Here is a 21,780-nt window from a genome sequence, read left to right on the forward strand (position 1 = left end):
ATTTGCCTCGGGCGCACTGTGGAGTGGGCAAGACTGTTTTTAATGCCTGTCTAGCTAAGAACCATTGACTTGCGCTAGCCATAGCATAACTATCCCTTTAAGATGATTTTACGGCCAGTTGCTTTAGATTTCTTACATATTGTACCTTTAAAGATTTGAAAAAACGAAAAGCTTCAGTGACAAGACAACACAATGACACTGAAGGTCAGTGATTGGTGAAAATCATGATGGTTATCTTTTCTTTTTTATTGATGCAACAGTAACTTTATTTTCAAGGTGATTAAAATGTCCATACATTCACGTGTAGTTAACCATGCCATCTTGTGTTTTATACAAAGAATCTTAACAATACTAACAAGCAGTACAGGCAAACAGTGTCTGACATGTATGTGAGGAGGGATACAACAACTTTGATTCATGAGAACAAAGTAGAAGAAGTACACCTCAGTCAGAATGATGGAAAGTAAGTTCATAATTTCAGTTTTCATTTAGATGTTAGCTCTGTATATAGATGCTTCCTGTTTAAGTAATAATCTTGAAGGTTTATATTTTTGCAGTGTTATGAACTGGCTGTGTGTGTTGACTTTACAAGAAAATGATACTGTATGAAACATTTCCTACTGGTGCACCATTTAAGTGACGGAACACAGGCTGTCTTATTATGAAGTAATACAGGAAATATGTGTTTGTCAGTAAGATTAAAACCAACCATTATAGTTCCTCAAATGTGCATCTTCAAAACAATACAATGGTAATTTTTGTCTTTTTTTTTGACAGTGGACCATTTTGAAACATCAGGGAGTAATGGACAGTCAGGGGCAGTCACAGTGGGATGTTAGATGAAGAGCTGCAGAGTAAGGTAAGGTACGCAGCATAAAGTGAGATCAGGGTTACTCACAGAATGATGGAACAAGTTCAATTATGGTCTGACTTTCTTATTAAAGTTACTATAACTTGTTTTGCTGCACCCAGTGTTTTGAGACCTGTAGTAATAACAATGTGGTTTAATAGTAGTATTAAACACATGGTTTAATACTACAGGTCTCAAAACACTGCTTGCAGCAAAACAAACTACGGTTGTTTTAATAAAGAAGTCACTTGTTACCAACCTTTTACAAGGCAGATTTACATTAAGGTAAAGCTGATCTTCAGTAGATGGACGCTTCGATCCCTGGCTCCTTAGGTAAAAAACTGAAACTCAAACTGCGGTCAGTGTATCATCAGTAATGTTGACATGTAGGGCAAACGCTTTGATTTGTCCGAAGACTAGAAAGGCTGCAGCTCTTCATCTTTTCAAGACCATTTCGTATTTTAAATCTTAAGGCCTCCCAAATGGCTTCAGCATTACCTTGCTCACCCATATTATACAACCTCTGTGTATAATATGGGTCACTGAGCCTGAAGAGCACTGCTTATTTCTCTTTTAACTGTATCTTGCAATTTTATGATAACAGTGTAGTTGTCTAGATATGTAATCCTCTAGTTGCTAAAAGGCATCCGGGGTCTTTCCACTCAATTTGCCAATACATCTACATTCTTACCCCTCACTTCATAGCACCCTACGATTGTAGCCCGATTGTAACCACAATCTAATTTTTTGGGTCACTAACACCTGGATACACCAAAGGCAGTGCAATGGACGAAAACAATATAGCAGCAAGTTGCCACCTGATAATACATCAAAAGGTAAATTTGACAATCAGCCTAACTTTTTTTTTTGCATTGTGTTTCAGGTCCAATAAATTTGTGACCAGCGTTAGATTGGTAAGCATCAAGGGTCAGGTGGTGTCTGAAGGAGCATCGTTTGTTTTGGGGCTTGCTGTTGTCTTCACGTGCTACTACAACTTCAACCTCCAATATCAGGATCAGGCTGCCTGCACACTTGAATTCATACAGAGGTAAGTTTGAATCCCATATCGAGGCATTAGTGTTGGGTGTGTATTGCTGTATAGTAGGGCCCCACTCTGAATCTCAGACTCTCAAACTGAGTATGTAGCTGATTGATGTATTTAGTATTTCCATCACTTTAATTTAATAAATTCCACAATATAATCATGCTATTTTCAACATTTTGTTGTTCTGGATTACTATGGGCAGAAATATGTCACTACAAACTGAATTTGAATCATTTATATTTGAATTTGAATTGTTTCATTTATTAGTTTGGAACTGAATTCCAATAAAACTGAATGTAATATTATGAAATTTAATTCAGTGGCTCTCAAATGTATTTCATCCTCACCGAAAATTAAACTGTCTACACTTCCACATTCAGTTCAAATTCAGTTTTTAATGCAATTATCCAAGTTGAGCAATTCAAATTGCCTCACAGCGAGAGGGTCCCGGGTTCTGTGTGGAAGGAACCCAAACCCGGATTCCTCCCACAGTCCAAAAACATGCAGGATGGACCTGTCTGTCTCTACATGTCAGCCCTGTGATAGACTGATTACCTGTCTGTCCCTACATGTCAGCCCTGTGATAGACTGGCGACCTGTCCAGGTGTACCCTGCCTTCGTCCAATGACAGCTGGGATTGGCTCCAGCCCTCTGCGACCCTGAATACAGGATAAGCAGTAGACGATGGATGGATGGAGCAATTCAAATCCAGATATAAATTATTAAATACATTTTTGTGACACATAATTCTGCCCATAGATAAATCTTCTAGAGCTAAGTGTTATTGTACTATTTCAGTCACTGGTGTCAAATGTCCCAGTCAAATTGTATTTTTGTAACGCCGTACAAGTGCCACAATATGGCCATAGCTACATTTTAGTCACTGAATTTTCCACAACACGTTCCTGTTTCACAATAAAAGCCTTGTTATGTAATGAATGGATTCTGTCCATTGAAATGCTACAGGGCTTTTAATTTGAAACATTCTTGAGTTTGTATTAACAGCATAATTCAGTAACACAAATGTGATAGAGTAACTGGAAGCAGATCAGACAAGGAGGAAGCTTCATATTAAAATATGACCAAATACAGGAGACTTATGGAACAGAGGGAATTAGAAATAAATGCCTGTCTCTAATATAAGCCTGCTTCAAATAAAGCCCTGTTATCCTTTGTATTTGAGGTAAATAAAGGCCCTGGCCACTATTTGAGAATTTATGGTATGCTACAAGTGATTTCCTAATTCTTTTTTGTGTCTCTTTGTTTTACCTTGCTATGCCTTGTAGAAGCTCTGGATCAACCCAGAGAGAGGGACAAAGGCACGACGGGGGAAAATGACCAGCAAGAAGAGTGGGGAAATGGACCAAAAGAAGGCGACATCCCTGACATGTGTGCACAATCTTGAGGATGCTCATTGATTTTGAGTGGGACTTTGTGTGAGTTGGACAATCACTACCCTGACCTCTGCACTTATTCACAACAGTATTTTTATTTTTAGGGGCTGTATTTTATTATTTTTTATTTCATTTTGTTTACAAATTGCACCGATCATATGTTTAATATTGAAGATATTGGGCCAGCACACAGTATTGTTCAATAGCATGGTTCTGTGAACCCCCCAGCGTAATGGGGGAGGCTATTTCCTTTTGAAACAGAGAAGTCACAGTACTATTTACTCTGTTTGTACAAATGTTTTCAGCCGTCACTCACACACACACACACACACACACACACACACACACACACACACACACACACACACACACACACACAACTCATCCACACTATTTTTATTCGTAAGGGATTGAGTATTTTAATGTTTTACATGTTATTTTCTGTCCAACTCAGGGGTAAGCCTAATAAACAAGAATAATATGACTATTTCCTGTTGTCTTGTTTATCCTTCCCAATTGCTATTTTTCATTTGCTTGTTAGTTTTTACAGTTGCTTGTAACACCGGTTCCTAAATGTTTTGGGGAAAATAGTACGCTGGCGAAGCTGATTGAATGATTACAAAAAGTTACTGTAGTTCTCTGATACAGTAGAGCTACTGTAATTTATACAGTATCTCACAGGCAAAACTGCTGCCAGTGATTTACTGTAATTTTACAGTAAAAAGTTTTACACTCAAAGCTCATGACTAGTGGTCAAATAGTCAAAAATAAGGTCCTAACTCCAATTCCTAACTCCTATTGCTTGACCTCTGGGGAAAACGTCACGGGGTTAAGGAAAGGCGATAGGACAACTCAGAAGGATTTAGGAAAAGAGGACCGCGGTGCTCAGAGAATCCGACCAGACTTTCACTAAGCTACGTCATTTTAATGCGGCCGCTGATGATTGACAGCTGATGATCGGCACAGATGATTGACATGCGTCTGCGCTGGAGAAACTACAATAATGGACTACAAAAAATGCGTCGTCCACTTCTGCCCATTTTGTTGGTTTTATAAACAGCTGGTTCACTTCAGTTCCAGCAGCTCCTCCTTCCTATTTGACCGTTTGCTGTATTTACATTTCATTTGTGGTTTTAGTTTCGTTTCTGTCAAAAATTTGTAACATGATTGAAATAAATGAAAAATACCATTCAATTATTATCATTGTCCACACACATGTAGCAACACAATTCCAATTACTATATGTCTGCATGAAAGTCATTTTTAAATATGCAAATGCACATATCGTTTGTTTTCATGAATGGCCGAGGTGTGCAGCACTTTAAATGTTGCTCTCGCAAAGAATTGTGGGTCGGTGTGATCTCCTTTCCTTTCGTATAGGAAGGTCTGTTGCATCCTATGCTAAAGGAGCTCTAAAAGGAAGCATTGGAGCTCCTTTCCTTTGTATTTAGATAATTTGAACAGCTCTTATCACGGCGGCCACTTGTTTACTTCCGGGTCACTTCTTCAGTTAGGAACCTTCCTAAGCAAAATAGACTATTCGACTGCACCCAAGGGCTCAGCCTTAGAGGTAGGGTGGAGCTCAGACCTCAGGAGGGAATTAAGATATGATCAGGATCATCCTCAAGACATTTCCCGGCACATCTGATTAATAAGAGATGGGATGGACCCAGAAGTGCCTCTGGGTCCATCCCATCTCTTACTAGTCAGAGTTGCCATCTGAAATGTAAGCCTGAAACACGAAGCACAAGTGTCTTAGTGGGCGGATCTCGGACACTGTTGCTATTATAACAGTGGATACACTCTTCCCCCCGACGCAAATCTAAAAAGGGTTGGTCTTAAGTGGCTTAATTACTAATAAGTGTGTTTTGGGCATAACATGCAATAAACGGGGGCGACTGGCTCAGTGGGTTGGCCAATGTTTGGAGGGTCGGCGGTACGATCCTCGGCCTTGTCACTGTGTCATGATCATTCCATCCTTGGGCAAGACACTTCACCTAGCTTGCCTCGTGTGAATGTGTATGACTGCTGTATGTTTGAGGTGGTGGTTGGAGGGGCCGTAGGTGCAGAATGGCAGCCACACTTCCGTCAGTCTGCCCCAGGGCAGCTGTGGCTACTGTCATAGTTTACCATCACTGGTGTGTGAATGAGTGGAACCTGGAACCCTGTCAGAGCACTTTGAGTGTCTAGAAAAGCGCCATACAAATCCAATCCATTATTATTATTAAACCTATCATAAACCTATATGCCTATTTGCTCATATCGTCATGAACTGCTGCGTCCTTATGGATGAGAAGCAGGTGTACGCACGTTGTGCACACGCTCCATATGGCCAAGCATGCGCCCTTAAATTAGCATCTAAATAACACACCACTGACTTTAAACCAGGTTTAACTGGTCTATGGCGGAATTGGTTTCTGAAACACCAAAATAGTACCAGGGAAAGTGCGCCGGACCGCGCCTCATTTTTCCAGTGTTCAAGTTTTTTCCAGCTGGATGGGAGACATACGTCTGAGGGCCCTCCTAAGCCTGCCTTCCATATGACCTGGTGCCAGATATATAGAGAAGATAATAGAGGTTTAAAAAAGGACAAACCTTTATATTACATTTGCCTTCACTCCAACACAAACAGAGTTTTAGTAAAGTAAAGATATCCCACTACAGACTCTTAAAGGTGGCCAAGCTTTCCCCTCACTGTCCAAGCAATAGTTTTCATTTCTCTATACTTCAATTAATCTATACTTATTTTAGTGATCTGCTATCTACTATCTGAAGAATACATCAACATTATATGACACTAACCACAACATACTGTCAATGTTATTATACTGCAGCAGTGCTTATACTGATTGTGTGTTCATGTCATGCCAGAAGTGAAAGAACTGGATGACAACCTTTGACAAATTGTTGGGACAAACATTTATTTTTGGAGAATTTCTTATCATGTTTATTACCTTGGAATACATGAATCATCAAGCTACATGGGAGATTTCTAATGAGCAACAGAAAGCTGCCAGGAATTGTTTTCCCAGTTGTCATCCATGTTTCCACTCTTGCTTACATGATATGACACCACAGGTGTAGCGGTGTTTACTGAGTTCACGGCTCTGTTGCAACAGCTTCTATCGGCTCCACCTGGGGTTCAGTGGGAGGGGTGGAGAGGTCCTCCACCTGCTCTGAATCTGGTTCAGTCACAACTACTGCCACCTGTTGACACACAGAGAGCAGTGTATATCAACACCAGATGACATGCAAACTCTGCTTTGGTTCAACGTAACATTTAAATGTGCAGTATGTGTAATATCAGGCCCTGTGGGAAAACAACGTGCAACACTTTAAATACCTTTATGTTATGGCCTTGGCCGTATTGTAGTGTATGTGTGTGTATGTTGTGAGTGAATGCTCTGCTGTGGTGAGGATCTGTCCCTTTTGAATTTAGGTGATTTGGGGGGGGGGGTCAGCCCAATGTGGAGGCACGTAACTAACATTGCCACAGCATGCAAAACCATTCCCTTTTCGGAGGTTGTCTTGCGTTTTCCTCTCCATTCCATCTGTTGTCACATTCATTTGCATCACTTGTGCTACCTAAATGGACAGACTGACTTTTAATTGATTTGGATTTATACTGGGATGATTAAGAGTTCCCTTAATTTTTTTGAGCAGTGTCCATTCAGGTACCTATGAAATCACCTGAGTGATCTACCTGGTGATAGGCAGCACCCTGCACCTACTAATAGGGTTGTTGGTGGTACCTGAGACTGCTTGGCTGCAGCAGCCTGCACAGCTGGAACAGGTGGGGGACGCGTCTGCGGATAGGCTGGTCTCTGGCTGCGAGCCTGCAGGACACACACACGCCCCGAAATAAACATTACAATTCAGATCCTTACAATGCCTAAGAAAGGCACCTCTCTGAATCTGACTATACCATGACAGAGAGGGAGAGTGACAATGTGGAGACAGAGAGAGAGGCAAAGGAGGAAAAGAAAGAGAGAGCGGCAGCAGCATCACACCTTGCAGGAGCTGTAGAACGATTAGGTGGCTACCTTTCTCTCCAGCTTGACCCCCAGTATGAGACGACCTGACCCAGAGCAATTGTCCTTTATTAAAATAAAAATCCAGGAATATATTCATGAGGATTTTGGGGGAGGGGGGGCTTTTATCCCCAATATCCACAGGATTCAATGTATCCATCCATCGTCTACTGCTTTGTCCTGTATTCAGGGTTGCGAGGGGGGTGGGGGTGGTTGGAGCTGATCCAAGCTGTCATTGGGCAAAACGACCCTCTCGTTGTGAGGCGACAGTGCTACCCACTACACCACCATGCAGCCCATTCAATGTATCAACATCTGTAAAGTTCCTGAATTGTTCATAATAATGTTTGTTATTTTTAAAACTGCTCATGTTGTTTAAATTGTTTAATCATTTGATGTTGTTGATCTATATTATTCATGAATTTCACTTAAAAAATTAAATAAACATGAAACAAACTACAGACCAATATCAAATCTTCCTTTTCACTCTAAGATCCTTGAGAAAGCAGTCGCCAATCAGCTGTGTGACTTTCTAAATAACAACAGTCTACTTGAGGACTTCCAGTCCGGATTTAGAGTACATCATAGTACAGAGACAGCTCTGGTGAAAATCACAAATAACCTTCTAATTGCTTCTGACAAAGGACTGGTTTCTGAACTTGTCCTGCTCGATCTTAGTGCTGCGTTCGACACCATTAACCATGAGATTCTATGTAGACTGGAAAAATTAATTAAAATCAAAGGAACCGCATTAAGCTGGTTTAAGTCCTATTTATCCAATCAATCTCAATTTGTGCATGTTAACCTAATTGTAACAGTCCGCTTTGTCCTTTTTGTCTTTCTTTTTGTAGTAAATGTGTCATAAAATGTCCTTTTTGCTAATTGCTTTGCTCCTTTTTTCAAGAGAAGGTAGCTTTCAAAATCTGGCTTATAAATGCCAGATTTATAAAACAATAAATTTGTTTGTAAAAACAAAAAAGGAAAAAACGTATAGAGATGAGCCCAATGAAGTTGGTATCATCCGCACTTCCGGAGCTTGACGGACTGGTGACTCGAGGTGCAGCTGTTGGTGAACAGGGAGAAGAGCAGGGAACAAAGCAGCCCTGAGGGGATCCAGTGCTGATGATCAGGCTGTTGGAGATGTACTTCCCAAACTTCACATGCTGCTTCCTGTCAGAAAGGAAGTCGGTCATCCACCGGCAGGTGGAGTCGGGCATGTGCAGCTGGGAGATTTTGTCCTGTAGCCATGTCGAGATGTTGTTGAAGGCAGAGCTGTAATACACAAACAGGATCCTGGCATATGTTCCTCCTGAGTCCAGGTGCTGAGGATGAAGTGGGGGGCCATGTTTACAGCATCGTCCACAGATGTGTTGGCTGTTGGCTCTGTAGGCGAACTGCAGGGGGTCCAGGGGAGGGTCCGTGATGGATTTCAGGTGGGCAAGGACAAGGCGCTCAAAGGATTTCATGACCACAGAGGTTAAGCCGAATGGTCTGTAGTCTTTGATCGATGCATTTGTTACCTCAAGGCTGGACTATTGTAATTCCTTATTATCAGGCTGTTCTAATGAATCTCTTAAAGCTCTCCAGCTGGTCCAGAATGGTGCAGCGCGTGTTCTGACTAAAACTAGAAAAAGGGATCACATTTCTCCTGTATTAGCCTCTCTGCACTGGCTCCCAGTAAAATCCAGAATAGAATTTAGCTCATTAAACCCTACTGTCCTGCTAGAGCACTACGCTCTTAAAATAATGGGTTACTTGTAGTTCCTAAAGTCTCCAAAATTAGAACAGGTGCCAGAGCTTTCAGCCATCAAGATCCTCTTCTGCGGGAACCGTCTTCCAGTTCTGGTTCGGGAGGCAGACACTGCTCCCACATTTAAGAGTAGGCTTAAAACCTTTCTCTTTGACACCGCTTATAGCTAGGGATGACTCAGGTTTGCCTTGAACCAGCTCTTAGTTATGCTGCTAGAGGCCTAGACTGCCGGGGGATTTCTAATGACACAGAGGGGTAGATTTACTAAGACCAGGGTTTCCTGCAGACCTTATTTGGTCAGGCGCCCCGCCCGGCCTGATATCTGTAGTGCCTGGGTCAGAATGTTGGGCAAAAAAAAAAAAAAAAAAAAAATTGATGCAATGCATGCAAGTGACACGGCAGCGCTTGACAACTAATCTACCAGCGCACATAGATAGATTTGTGTTATAATGAATTAATGTTGATTCTTTAGTGCTGCGCTGTCTTCCTGCAGTGCATTCTGTGCCATATCTCTCTCCCTCTCTCTCTCACACACACACACACGCTAGCAGACGAGAGTATTCCATCCGACGCGCTGCAAGATGAGAACCTCAGCAAAAGATTTTCATCATCTGAAAAACTACCATCCTGGCGAATAAAGAGTTTCAAAATGCAGGTCCTACGTGCATTAATGCCCCCCCCCCCCCCCCCCCCCCCCCCAAAAAAAAAAAGAAAGAAAAAGAAGCTGGAAGTGAAATTAAACAGCGACATCTGCTCGTCAAGAAAAATGCCATAAAATGAATGCAACAGGTTGGCCTTTTTTATTTTCTGAATTTTCTGTTTGCTTTCTGTGCCAAGGGTTCCCAAACTTATTAGGCCACGACCCCAAAAATAAACAGTTTGTGTTTTCCATCATCATGTTTGTGGGTTTGTTGTTAAGCAACTTCTCTCATATTTTGATAGCCAAAAATAATAATTGATTAAGCAACTTCTCTTTCATTTTGAGGGCAAAAATAATAATAGAACAATATGAAATGTACCCTTTTTTTTTGCCGAGAACGGTTCTCAGCAACCATTCTCGGGTTAAACCCACCCCCCACTCACCTCCCCCCCGGCCAAAGTTTTTTCCTGCAGGAAACCCTGAAGACTGACGCTGTTTGCGCTGCGTTTGTTATCGCGAGATTGCATACAGTGCACGCAGTGCTTCCTCATGTTGCGTCGTATTTATCAAACTTGACAGCCATCAGGCAAACAGCGCATACTCCATCCTCAAGTGTAAATTACACTTGAGGACGGAGTTTAGCGCGCCTCTAAAAGCAATGAATGGGCCCGCATGTATCTAACATGGATCTTGAAACAACAAAAAAGAAAGCGCTAAAAAGCACATAACGAACCAAGGAAAAGGTAGCGTAGAACAGGGCACAGGCGAGGATAACCGGTTCAGGTCCACCCGAAATCAGTGGATAGTAACGTGCAGCAAAACCGCAAAATGAGACGAAATAATGGGCAGATAAAATAACTGGTTTGCGCAATTAATGGAATGGCCAGAGCGGAAACCAAAAGATGTCGCCACCAGCAAGAGACAAACCATCACTCTGCAGAGATACAGAGGACCTCCAACATTCCATCCAGACCTGAGACATCCAGACCTGAGACATGCAGACCTGAGACATCCAGACCTTAGACACCCAGACCTGAGACACCCAGACCTGAGATATCCAGACCTGAGACACCCAGACCTGAGACATCCACGTCTGCGACCTCTCGTGTTCTCACGAAAATAAAAATACCTGAGCAAACAGTCTCAGATAAACCATTCACTAAAAGTAATAAACAGCATAAAAAGGGAAATGTTCCAGGCTGCGTTGATTATTTATTTTCTCACTTTTATTTACAATCAATTTCAACATAACATGTGGATCAAGTCCAGTAACTGTGTTTTTGCATGGCTGCTTAATCTGTAACGATAATTTCTGGTTTCATGATTGATAAAGTATGATTTGTGTGGTGCTTCCTGGTCTAGACCTGCTTTAAAGAGGCAGAATAGAGGAGCACTCTCACCGGCAGTTTTTGTAAATACTGAGGAATATATAATTAGGCGCACTTTACGTGCTAGTTCCGAACGGATTGCACCTCAAGTGGGCGCAAATGCGTTAAATAAAATCTGGCCCTGAGCCTCTCTCTTTCTCTCCTCCTCCTCCTCTCTAGCAGGTCTCCCTGTACTGTGGTGGAACCTGATCCGGACTGCACCGATGCTGTGGTCTTGTTTGACTCTTACCGCCAGTATTTTTAAGCATAGCCAGACTCCCGGGATTACTCCCGGGAGTCTGGCTATGCTTTCTGCTCCAGCGGAGTCCACTGAGGTCCTGACCGATGCAGACTGCTAACTGGCCTGATGCTGTATACACCATAGTAGCTCCACCTGCTGCTGTGAGACTGCTCATCAACTACTGCTTTTTGGTCGACGGCGACATGGTTGGGAAGGATCCATCTCGGCGTGGCTGTGCCTGCCACCATGGACTACTACTGTTGAAACTACTACTGTTAATACTACAACTACTACTACTACTACTACTACTATTATACTTCTACCAACACTAAACGCAGATAGAACTCAAGATCCAGGTCTGCTCAAGATTTCTGCCTGAAAGCCTGCTAAGGCAGTTCTTTCTTTACACTAGGTGGTGTTGTAACTCTTGCTGCTGGGTGACGTTGGGACTTGGGAAAATGTATTGACTCTGAAGTTTCTCAGTTGTGCCACAGTTACCATGGTTACCATAACGTTATTGTGGAATAGAGCCTACTCTCAGGTAGGCATAATGTTTATAATGCATTACAGACATGGATGTCACGTAAGCCTTCTACCAATACCTACCAATTCTACCAATATACAATACAATATCTGACAAGAATGACAGTAACTTTTAATGCTCAATTACATTGTATTTAAGTCCCAAAGACTCACAGAGAGCTTGACGACCACATTCATCAGTCTAACATATTTCCAAGTTAAACTGCCGATGCCCCCGCAGGAGTCTGAGCTGAAGGAGTTTCTGGTGAACCTGCCTGATTGTGTCTGGTTTTACCTCAACTTTAAAGAAATGAATGTCTGGAATTTGAAAAGATAATTTGATATGGGGCAAATTGCTTAGCTTTTTTACCTTGTTCACTTCCGAACGGATTGCACCTCAAGTGGGCGCAAAACATGATTCACCAGTTTTGATCATGTATGTGATATATATCCTGCATGTGTAACCTGCCTCACTCACCTGGTTTCCACCTGCAGCAAGGACAGTGAGTCCAAACAGCATGGCAGTGATGCAGATCAACAGCTCCAGGACCAGGAAGATCACCAGCGTCCCCAGGATCCCATCAATCAACAGCTAGCCAGAGAAACCCAGTGCATATAAGGTTAGAAAACAGGAAGATTATGTACATTGCAACAAAATGTTTAATACTCTGATGATTCCATAAACAAATAGAAATGTAAGAGCAACGTGTTCTCACTCCCAACTCGTCAAATTCTGATGATTGCTCTGGGTATTAACACATAGGGTTAGCATGCTAGCATTAGCTTTCAATGTGTCTGGATGGCTTGTCAATATGCGTGTCCTCTCAAAATAACCTCTGTAAGAAAATAAATAAAACAAACTTCTTCAGAGAAAGAGTGACAAAAGACTCACATCACTACTGAGTTACAAATGACTCACATCACTACTGAGGTCCCGTCCACACGGAAACGTTTTTTGTGTGGAAATGCACAAGTCTTGTTAGCCCAATGAAGTTTCGGCCGACCGTCCACACGGATCCGGCTTTTTTGAAAGCAGGTCCCAGGGTGAAAAAGAAAAAAACGCTGCCTCTCAGTTTCGTCTCCGTTTTCGTGTAGACGGCAAAAACGCATACGCTGATGTCATCGCCCCGCCCCGCCCCGCCCCGCCCCTCGACCCTCTACAACAACAACGACGGCCTACGTGCTCGTGAACGTGCCACAGCAGATATTCTGCTCCTCTGTACGACAGCGTATTCGGGCCACTGTATGAAAAAAACGGAGCACGGAACGCTTTTATTTTTCTAATTAATCCATCACGTGTGACAACGCCTCATTAAGGTCCTTAGGGTGACGGCTGTTGATGCTTATTGTTGGTTTTATTTATATGGGCCAAATTGTCATCTTATGGGTGTTTATTGATCGGGTGGATCGTAGCCATAGCTTTCACTCGTTGCCATAGCAACGGCAAACATCCGGTGGAGCAATGTGTTTACTTACCAATGCTCCGTTTTTTGGTGTATTTTTGTAGCAGAAACAGTGCCACATAAGGGCCTGAAATATGAACTAGAACTTGACTTGACTTGACTTAGAGTGGATTCGTGTGGACGCAGATTTTTCGACAAAAACGGAGAAAAAAAAGATTGTTTTGGTACGTGTGGATGGGGCCTGAGTGACAAACGACTCGACTCACATCACTACCGAGTGACAAACGACTCGACTCACATCACTACCGAGTAACGACTCACATCACTACCGAGTTACAAATGACTGAATGACATATCAAAGTGACACATCACAGTACAGTACACATCAGTACCGTGCTATAGATACCATGGACAGGAGGAGAACAGGTAAGAACCACTGATCTCCCAATTGGAGAACGACTCGCTCTACCTCTGAGCCCACATAGTCTCTATAAGTGACGACTCACATCACCGGCGACCAGACAACAATCAAATGCACCGCATCAAAAATAGATCAATCAGATTAAAATGTCATGCACCGTGCCGAAACAGCGGGGAATGCCGGTTATTTTGTCATGAGGCCCTCAAAAGGAGAACCATGCACGGAATAGAAGAAAGTCCAGAGGAAAAAACACCTGACAGAGAGAGACTGCTAATGAGGATGAAATCCCTGGCCACATCTTTTACACTCTCATATTTGCATATGAACACAGAAAAGGCGACAGCGTTATAATGCAGTGTTAACTTTGTAACCCGAGCTTATGGATGTCACTGCGTTTAACTTGGGGAAACATGTCAATGAATTGGCCTGATAGGTCTGTGTAACGGGAAACACTAAGATGTGGGGCAAATAATGTTTTAAAATGTTTAATTAGCTGCGTTATGTGTTGAGGCGGGCTGCACGGTGGTGTAATGGGTAGCACTGTTGCCTCACAGTCTGTGTGGAGTTTGCATGTTCTCCCCGTGTGAGCCTGGGTTCTCTCCGGGTTCTCCGGCTTCCTCCCACAGTCCAAAGACATGCAGGATGGGGATAGGTTCATTGATGACTCTAAATTGCCCGTAGGTGTGAATGTGAGCGTGAATGGTTGTTTGTCTCTACATGTCAGCCTGTGATAGACTGGTTTCCTGTCCAGGGTGTACCCCGCCTTCGCCCAATGACAGCTGGGATCGGCTCCAGCCCCCCCTCCCCCTGCGACCCTGAGAGGTAGACAATGGATGGATGGATGTGTTGAGGCAGTTTGTTTTGATAAAAAATGATTAGACGATAGCTCCGCCTTTTGGTTTTGGTTTAACAGCTGTTAAATTGCGCTCTTCAAACCCCCCAGACTCTATTAGAAAGTAATTTAGAGAGTCATTTTACCAGGGGAAAGGGAGTATTGCTGGTCAACTGCTGCCTCATTATATGTCGTTATTTTATTATTTATTATTTCAGATCTTATTTCATCATTCAAAACACCAGTTTTACACAACATGAATGAACCCATCGAAGCAGCGGTACTCTAGGATTCTCCTGGTCTGATTCAAATTTGCTGCTTAAGAGTCTGTTAAAGCAGCTTTTTCTCTCCACTAGGTGGCAGTCTAACTCTTGCTCCTGGGGCCCGTTTCACAAAGCAGGTTCAACAAACTCTGAACCTAACCCTGAACTCTGAGTTGACCAACTCTGAGATAGGCAACTCTGAGTTTTCGGTTTCAGAACAGCGGTTTTGAATTAGTTCAGTCAACTCTGAGTATGTAAACTCTGAGTTACGCGCGTGCCTGCCGACTCTATAAAGCCATCGTCAATGGAGCTCCGATACAACGGGCACATTTTTTCAGAGTTGGTTCAGATTCCGGAAAAAGACGGAGACATGTAGGGAGAAACTCACGGTTTGTTGAAGCAAACCTGCTAGCGAGCAGGTTAGGTTCACGGAGTATGTTACCCGGGTAACTGACTCAGATTTATGCTGAACTGGCTTTGTGAAACCGAAAAAACAGAGTTTCCCTCATCTCAGGGTTAACTAACTCAAGGTTTTCACTAAACTTGCTTTGTGAAACGGACCCCTGGTGATGTTGGGACGTTGAAAATGAATCAACATGAAAATCCTTAGTGTGTTCTAGTTTCTGGATGTGTAAAGTGCCCTGAGAAAACTTCTGTTGTGATATGACACTTTAAATAAAATTTAATTGAAAGTTATGGAACTGAAATGTGCTATTAAATGTAGCACTCCAACTGAATTCATAACGCACTTCTGGGTTATGTTATGAAATCAGACAGGCAGCCCTTTCATTAGCTGGTGTATCTGGGACATCCACAACATGTACAGCAGCAATAGTGGTGATTTCAGACATGATTGATGAAACATTGTCGGCCAGATTGAAGCTGAGGAAAGTCGACCAGCTCTACCAACTCGAGTTGATCACCAACGTTAATATGGTGCCACGTCAACAGAAACACAGAAAATAAACTAGAATGTAGCTGAATACATTAACATGGACCAGATCCCTGTTTACACTGTGGAGAAACCTGGCTAACAACAACTTAATCACCAACTGAATCCAAGGTTTGTTTAATCTTTATGGAATCATTTTCTGAGCCCAGAGCTATACAACACAATAAAACAGAAAATCTGGAAATATTTGTCATACAGTATATACCCTACAGTTATATTATGTGTTTTGTTTTCGCACATCGTCAGACAACTTTTTAAGTGTTGTTATTGATGTTGTTTGTATTGTTCTAATCTTTATTTAAAAATATTATCCCCCCCCCCCCCCCCCGTGGTAGAAAAAAAGGTATAGAGTTTTCCTGGGTATCGGTATCAAGTTTGAAATTGTAGTTTTGAGACAAACTGAGACAAGCTTGGGATATATTACTTCTATCGATAATGAGTAGTGTTTGGCATCAAAAATCGGTTCTAAATGGAGACTGTAAAATTTGGACTCCAAAGGAATCATTTTTATTTTTATTCCGGTGATCAGTTCAATGAAACAAACTTCACTCAGGAATGGGTTGAATTATAGACTGTCACCACGGCAAGTGGCCTTTAAAAGTGTGGCTTCATTTTACAGTGTAACGCCTATGCTAAACATCTTTGCCTGCATGGTGTACAAATGAAGGAGTGTACCGTGTTCGTTTGCCTCGTCCTCCTCCGTCTCTCCTCTCCACTGCCGGAGACACCATACTGCACATACTGCCTGAGAAGGCAGATATGATCATTTGTCTAAACAAGAACTGTTTCTAATTGAAGTGTGTTGTCCAGACTGGGTTGGTTGTAGTTCTATATATTTATATTACGTTATGTTAATTTGTTTGGACCAGGCACCACAAACTACTTCTCTCTCATCAACACCTGCATGAGCTGCAGCCCTCTAAACAAACTGTTAATCAGTTGGTTTTGCAATGTTGTCAATGCGATGGGGTTCAAGAATGGATTTATTATCAAATCATTCATCATTAATGACAGAAACCCACTGTGTGCAACATTCCGTGTATTTTTTTTGTATTATTACTTTTGAATACAAGTTTCTCTAAATAAATAAGTGACCTGTTTGATTCTGCCCCTCAAAGAACTGGAATGGAGAATCGTTAAGAACCTGACGAAATGCAGAATCGGTATCAACATCAGAATTGTTAAAAACCAAACGACGCACAACCCTACTTATGAGTGATGAACGACTCACGCCAGAAGTGAGTGACATATGAATCAAGTCACAAGCAAATGGCTAACAACTCACATCACTACAGAGTGACAAACAACTCATGTAACCTCTGAGTGACTTACGACTTGCGTCAGTAGTTAGTGAAAAATGCCTAACGTCACTCCCGAATGACAACAGACATGCATCAGGGTGATAAACTAATCACGTCACTACTGAGTGACAAACGAGTCACATGGCTATCAATAACAGATGACTAACGTGACTACCAACAACTCATGTCACTAGTGAGTAAAGAACGAGTCATGTCACTTTTTTTTCTCCGTTTTGCCTTGGCGTCGTTTCAAGAAAATCTGCGTCCACATGAATCCACTGAAAACGACTCAGCGTGCTGTAGTACATATTCCAGGCCCTTATGCGGTGCTGTTTCTGCTACAAAAATACACCAAAAACGCAGAAGAAGAGAGCTGACCGGATTTTTGCCGTTACTATGACAACACGTGAAAGCTAAGGCTTAACTCCGCCCGGCCACCCGATCACCCGATCAATAAACACCCATAAGATGCAAGTTTCGACCCGCGCAGCCTTGCGCATGGTCAGTTTGGCAGTTTGGTGGATCGCCTGCGCCAAGATGGGTGTGGCGGCGCAGCAGGGGGAGGCGTCACAGATTCAGCTTGGCGTAGCGGAAGTTTCGTGGCAAAAAGCCTTGCCGAGACTTCGCCGAAAGCCCGCCAGCTCCAACCTGGTCTACTCTCGGCGCAAGGCGTAAATAAAGTCCATTCATTCAAGGCGAATCACAGCTGGCGGAGTGGAAGTTTGGCTGACGGTGCGCAGTGCGCACACGTCACCGAGACCTCACAGGCAGGTTTCCACAGTTCCAGGCACATTTAAATGCTATAAATAATCACAACAAACACTATTTAATGCAACTAATTGAATCAACACGTGAATTTATATCTATATCGATTGTCCCGTCACATCTGACGTCAGATCAAAGGCGCGTAACGGAAACTCAGCCTCTCGGACCAAAACATCTCCCTCTCTCTCTCCTGTTTTTTATAATATCGCCATTGTTATTATTATGATACGCACGCACAGCGCGTGATGCGCGTGGTGGGAGCGGCAGCGCTGCTTCTGTCATCGGGTTGTCAAGTGACGGAACTTGCACTGAACCTCCCCTAACGCATTAAAGGTGAGGAGAGGAGCTCATTTGATTGGTGAAGATCTGAATCGGCTGTATTAATCCCAGTCCACGCCTCGTCTCCTCCTCGTCTCCCACTCACGCCTTCTTCTCCTCCCTCTTTCCCACTTGCGTGGGTGGGCGAGACGGGAGGTGTGCCTGCGCGAGCCTGCGCGGTGCACGAAACTTGCAAAGTCCAGGCGGACAGGCCTAGTTTGGCAGGACTGTCTTAAAACGTATAAGGAGGCTCTCCGTAATGCCAGAGCAGCCTACTACTCATCTTTAATAGAGGAAAATAAAAACAATCCTAGATTTCTTTTCAGTACTGTAGCCAGGCTGACAAAGACTCACAGCTCTACTGAGCCATGCATTCCTAGAGATCTTAGGAGTAACGACTTTATGAACTTTTCTAATGATAAAATTCTAGCAATCCGCGACAAAATTACTTGCATCTTGCCTTCAATTGGAACCGCGTTACCCTCAAAGTCAGGAGTTTTAGAACTAGCATTAAGACCTGATATATATTTAGACTGCTTTTCTCCAATCAACCTAAACCAACTAACGTCAATGATCTCTTCTTCTAAACCTTCAACCTGTCTCCTAGACCCGATACCAACCAGGCTACTGAAAGAAGTCTTAACCTTAGTTAGCGCGTCGCTATTAGATATGATCAATGTGTCTTTATTAACAGGCTATGTGCCACAGTCATTTAAAGTAGCTGTAATTAAACCTCTTCTTAAGAAGCCTTCTCTAGATCCAGGGGTTTTAGCAAACTACAGACCAATATCAAATCTTCCTTTTCTCTCTAAGATCCTTGAGAAAGTAGTCGCCAATCAGCTGTGTGACTTTCTCAACAATAACAGTCTACTTGAGGACTTCCAGTCAGGATTTAGAGTACATCATAGTACAGAGACAGCTCTGGTGAAAATTACAAATGACCTTCTTATTGCTTCTGACAAAGGACTGGTTTCTGTACTTGTTCTGCTAGATCTTAGTGCTGCATTTGACACCATTAACCATGAGATTCTAATATGTAGACTGGAAAAATTAATTGGCATCAAAGGAACCACATTAAGCTGGTTTAAGTCCTATTTATCCAATCGATCTCAGTTTGTGCATGTCAATGAAAAATCCTCCAGGCACACTGAAGTTAAATACGGTGTTCCTCAAGGTTCTGTGCTCGGACCAATTCTTTTCAACTTATATATGCTTCCTTTAGGCAACATTATTCGAGGACACTCTATAAACTTCCATTGTTATGCTGATGATACTCAGTTATATCTATCGATCAAGCCTGAAGAAACCAATCAGCTAGTTAAACTCCAGGCATGTGTTGATGACATAAAATCCTGGATGACCTGCAATTTCCTGATGTTAAACTCAGATAAAACGGAAGTTATTGTACTTGGGCCTAAACTCCTCCGAAGCTCGCTGTCTAAAGATATAGCGACTATTGAAGGCATTGCCATCGCCTCAAATGCTACTGTAAGAAACCTTGGAGTTATCTTTGATCAGGACCTGTCCTTTGACTCGCATATTAAACAAACCACGAGGACAGCCTACTTTCACCTGCGTAACATTACTAAAATTAGGCCAATGCTGTCTCAAAAAGATGCTTCTCTGACTGGCTCCCAGTAAAATCCAGAATAGAATTTAAAATCCTTCTCCTCACTTACAAGGCTCTTAATGGACAAGCACCATCATATCTTAAAGAGCTCATTAAACCCTACTGTCCTCCTAGAGCACTACGCTCTCAGAATAAAGGGTTACTTGTAGTTCCTAAAGTCTCCAAAATTAGAACAGGGGCCAGAGCTTTCAGCCATCAAGCTCCTCTCAGGTTTGCCCTGAGCCAGCTCTTGGTTAAGCTGCTATAGGCCTAGACTGCTGGGGGATTATAGTGACACACTGAGCCTCTCTCTCTCTCTCTGTGTCTGAGTCCCTGTGCTCTCTTGCCTAGCAGGTCTCCCTGGACCGTGGTGGAACCTGATCCGGACTGCACCGATGTTGTGGTCTTGTTTGCCTCTTACCGCCAGTATTTTTAATTAAAGTAATTGACTAAAATCTGCATCTCTACTGTCACTAACTTGACTACTCCCGGGATCACTCCCGGGAGTCTGGCCATGCTTTCTGGTCCAGCAGAGTCCACTGAGGTCCTGACTGATGCAGACTGCTAACTGGCCTGACGCTGGAAACACCACATTGTAGCTCCACCTGCCCGCTGTGTGACTGCTCAACTACTCCTGCTTTTTGGTCTACGGCGACATGGTTGGGATGGATCCATCTCTGCGTGGCTGTGCCTGCTGCCATGGACTACTACTGTTGATACTATTGCTTCTGTTAATACCACCACTACTGTTAATGCTACTACTACCATACTACCAACACCAAATGCAGTTGGAACCCAAGGGCCTGAGCTGCACGAGATTTCTGCCTAAAAGCCTATTAAGGCAGTTTTTTCTCGCCACTGTCGCTGTAACGCTTGCCCTGGGTGTTGTTGGGACTTTGAAATTGTGTTGACTCTTGAAATTTTGAGTGTATTTTAGTCCTGCTCAATGTGTCCTGAGATGACTTCTGTTGTGATTTGACACTATAAATAAAATTGAATTGAATTGAATAAAGTAGCAAATCTGCGACTTTTCTCCCGGAATATTGCCCCCCTCTCTCGGCTCCGTTTTTTTTCCATACAGTGGCCCTAATACGCCGTAGTACAGACGAGCAGAATATCTGCTACTAGCACGTAGGCCGCCATTATTGTTGTTTTTGTTACGAGACGCCAAGGGGCAAGAAGTCAGTCTCGAGGGTCCAGGGGCAGGCCGATGACGTCATCGTATTCGTTTTTGTCGTCTACATGAAAACGAACACGAAACGGAGGGGTGCCGTTTTTTTCTTTTTCACCCTGAGAGCTGGTTTCAAAAAAGTGCGTTTTCAGGCAGCGAAAACGCCGGATCCGTATGGACGGCAGGCCGAAACGCACAAGACTTGTCCGTTTACACACAAAAAACGTTTCCATGTGGATGGGGCCTCATTAGCAGATGACAAGCAACTCACATCACTGCATATTGACAAACAACTCACGTCAGTAGTAAGTGACACTAGCCACTCTCGTTGGTACTGAGAGTTGTACTAACAACACATCACTAGCAAGTGACAAATTACTCACATCATTCCTGAGTTACAAACGAGTCACATGATTACTGAGTTACAAACGAGTCACATCATTCCTGAGTTACAGCCAGCCAAGCCCCCTAATCAGCCCATCTCTCCCCAATCAGCTCTGTATTTAACCTGTGGAGTTTTTCTGTACTGCTTTTGGGTCCCAACAAAGCCCCGTGATACATGTCAATAATGAGTGATGACTCAGGTCACTACCTAGAGGCAAACAACTCAGATCACTACCTAGAGGCAAAAGACTCAGATCGCTACCTCGAGGAAAACGACTCAGGTCACTACCTAGAGGAAAACAACTCACATCACTACCTAGAGGCAAACAACTCAGATCACCACCTCAATACCTAGAGGCAAACGACTCAGATCACTACCTCGAGTAAAACGACTCAGGTCACTACCTCGAGGAAAACGACTCAGATCACTACCCCGAGGAAAACGACTCAGGTCACTACCTAGAGGCAAACAACTCAGATCACCACCTCAATACCTAGAGGCAAACGACTCAGATCACTAC

General features: G+C 43.0%; 1 protein-coding gene across 2 annotated transcripts in view; it reads right to left on the minus strand.

Moving 5' to 3' along the window:
- Positions 1-5,003: 5,003 nt before the first annotated feature.
- LOC311027561 (uncharacterized protein) overlaps positions 5,004-21,780 on the minus strand; it is a 59,536-nt gene continuing 42,759 nt past the window's right edge. For both annotated transcript variants that reach the window (XM_084031622.1, XM_084031621.1), the window contains 3 exons: positions 12,319-12,432; positions 7,042-7,125; positions 5,004-6,496 (listed from right to left, as the gene is read on the minus strand). In XM_084031622.1, coding sequence (XP_083887748.1) covers positions 6,389-6,496; positions 7,042-7,125; positions 12,319-12,432 — 306 coding nt within the window. In that variant the 3' untranslated portion in view covers positions 5,004-6,388. The remainder of the gene's footprint in view (positions 6,497-7,041; positions 7,126-12,318; positions 12,433-21,780) is intronic.

The sequence above is a fragment of the Eutrigla gurnardus genome (genome assembly GCF_963514095.1).
Source record: "Eutrigla gurnardus genome assembly, chromosome: 17".
NCBI classification, from domain to species: domain Eukaryota; kingdom Metazoa; phylum Chordata; class Actinopteri; order Perciformes; family Triglidae; genus Eutrigla; species Eutrigla gurnardus.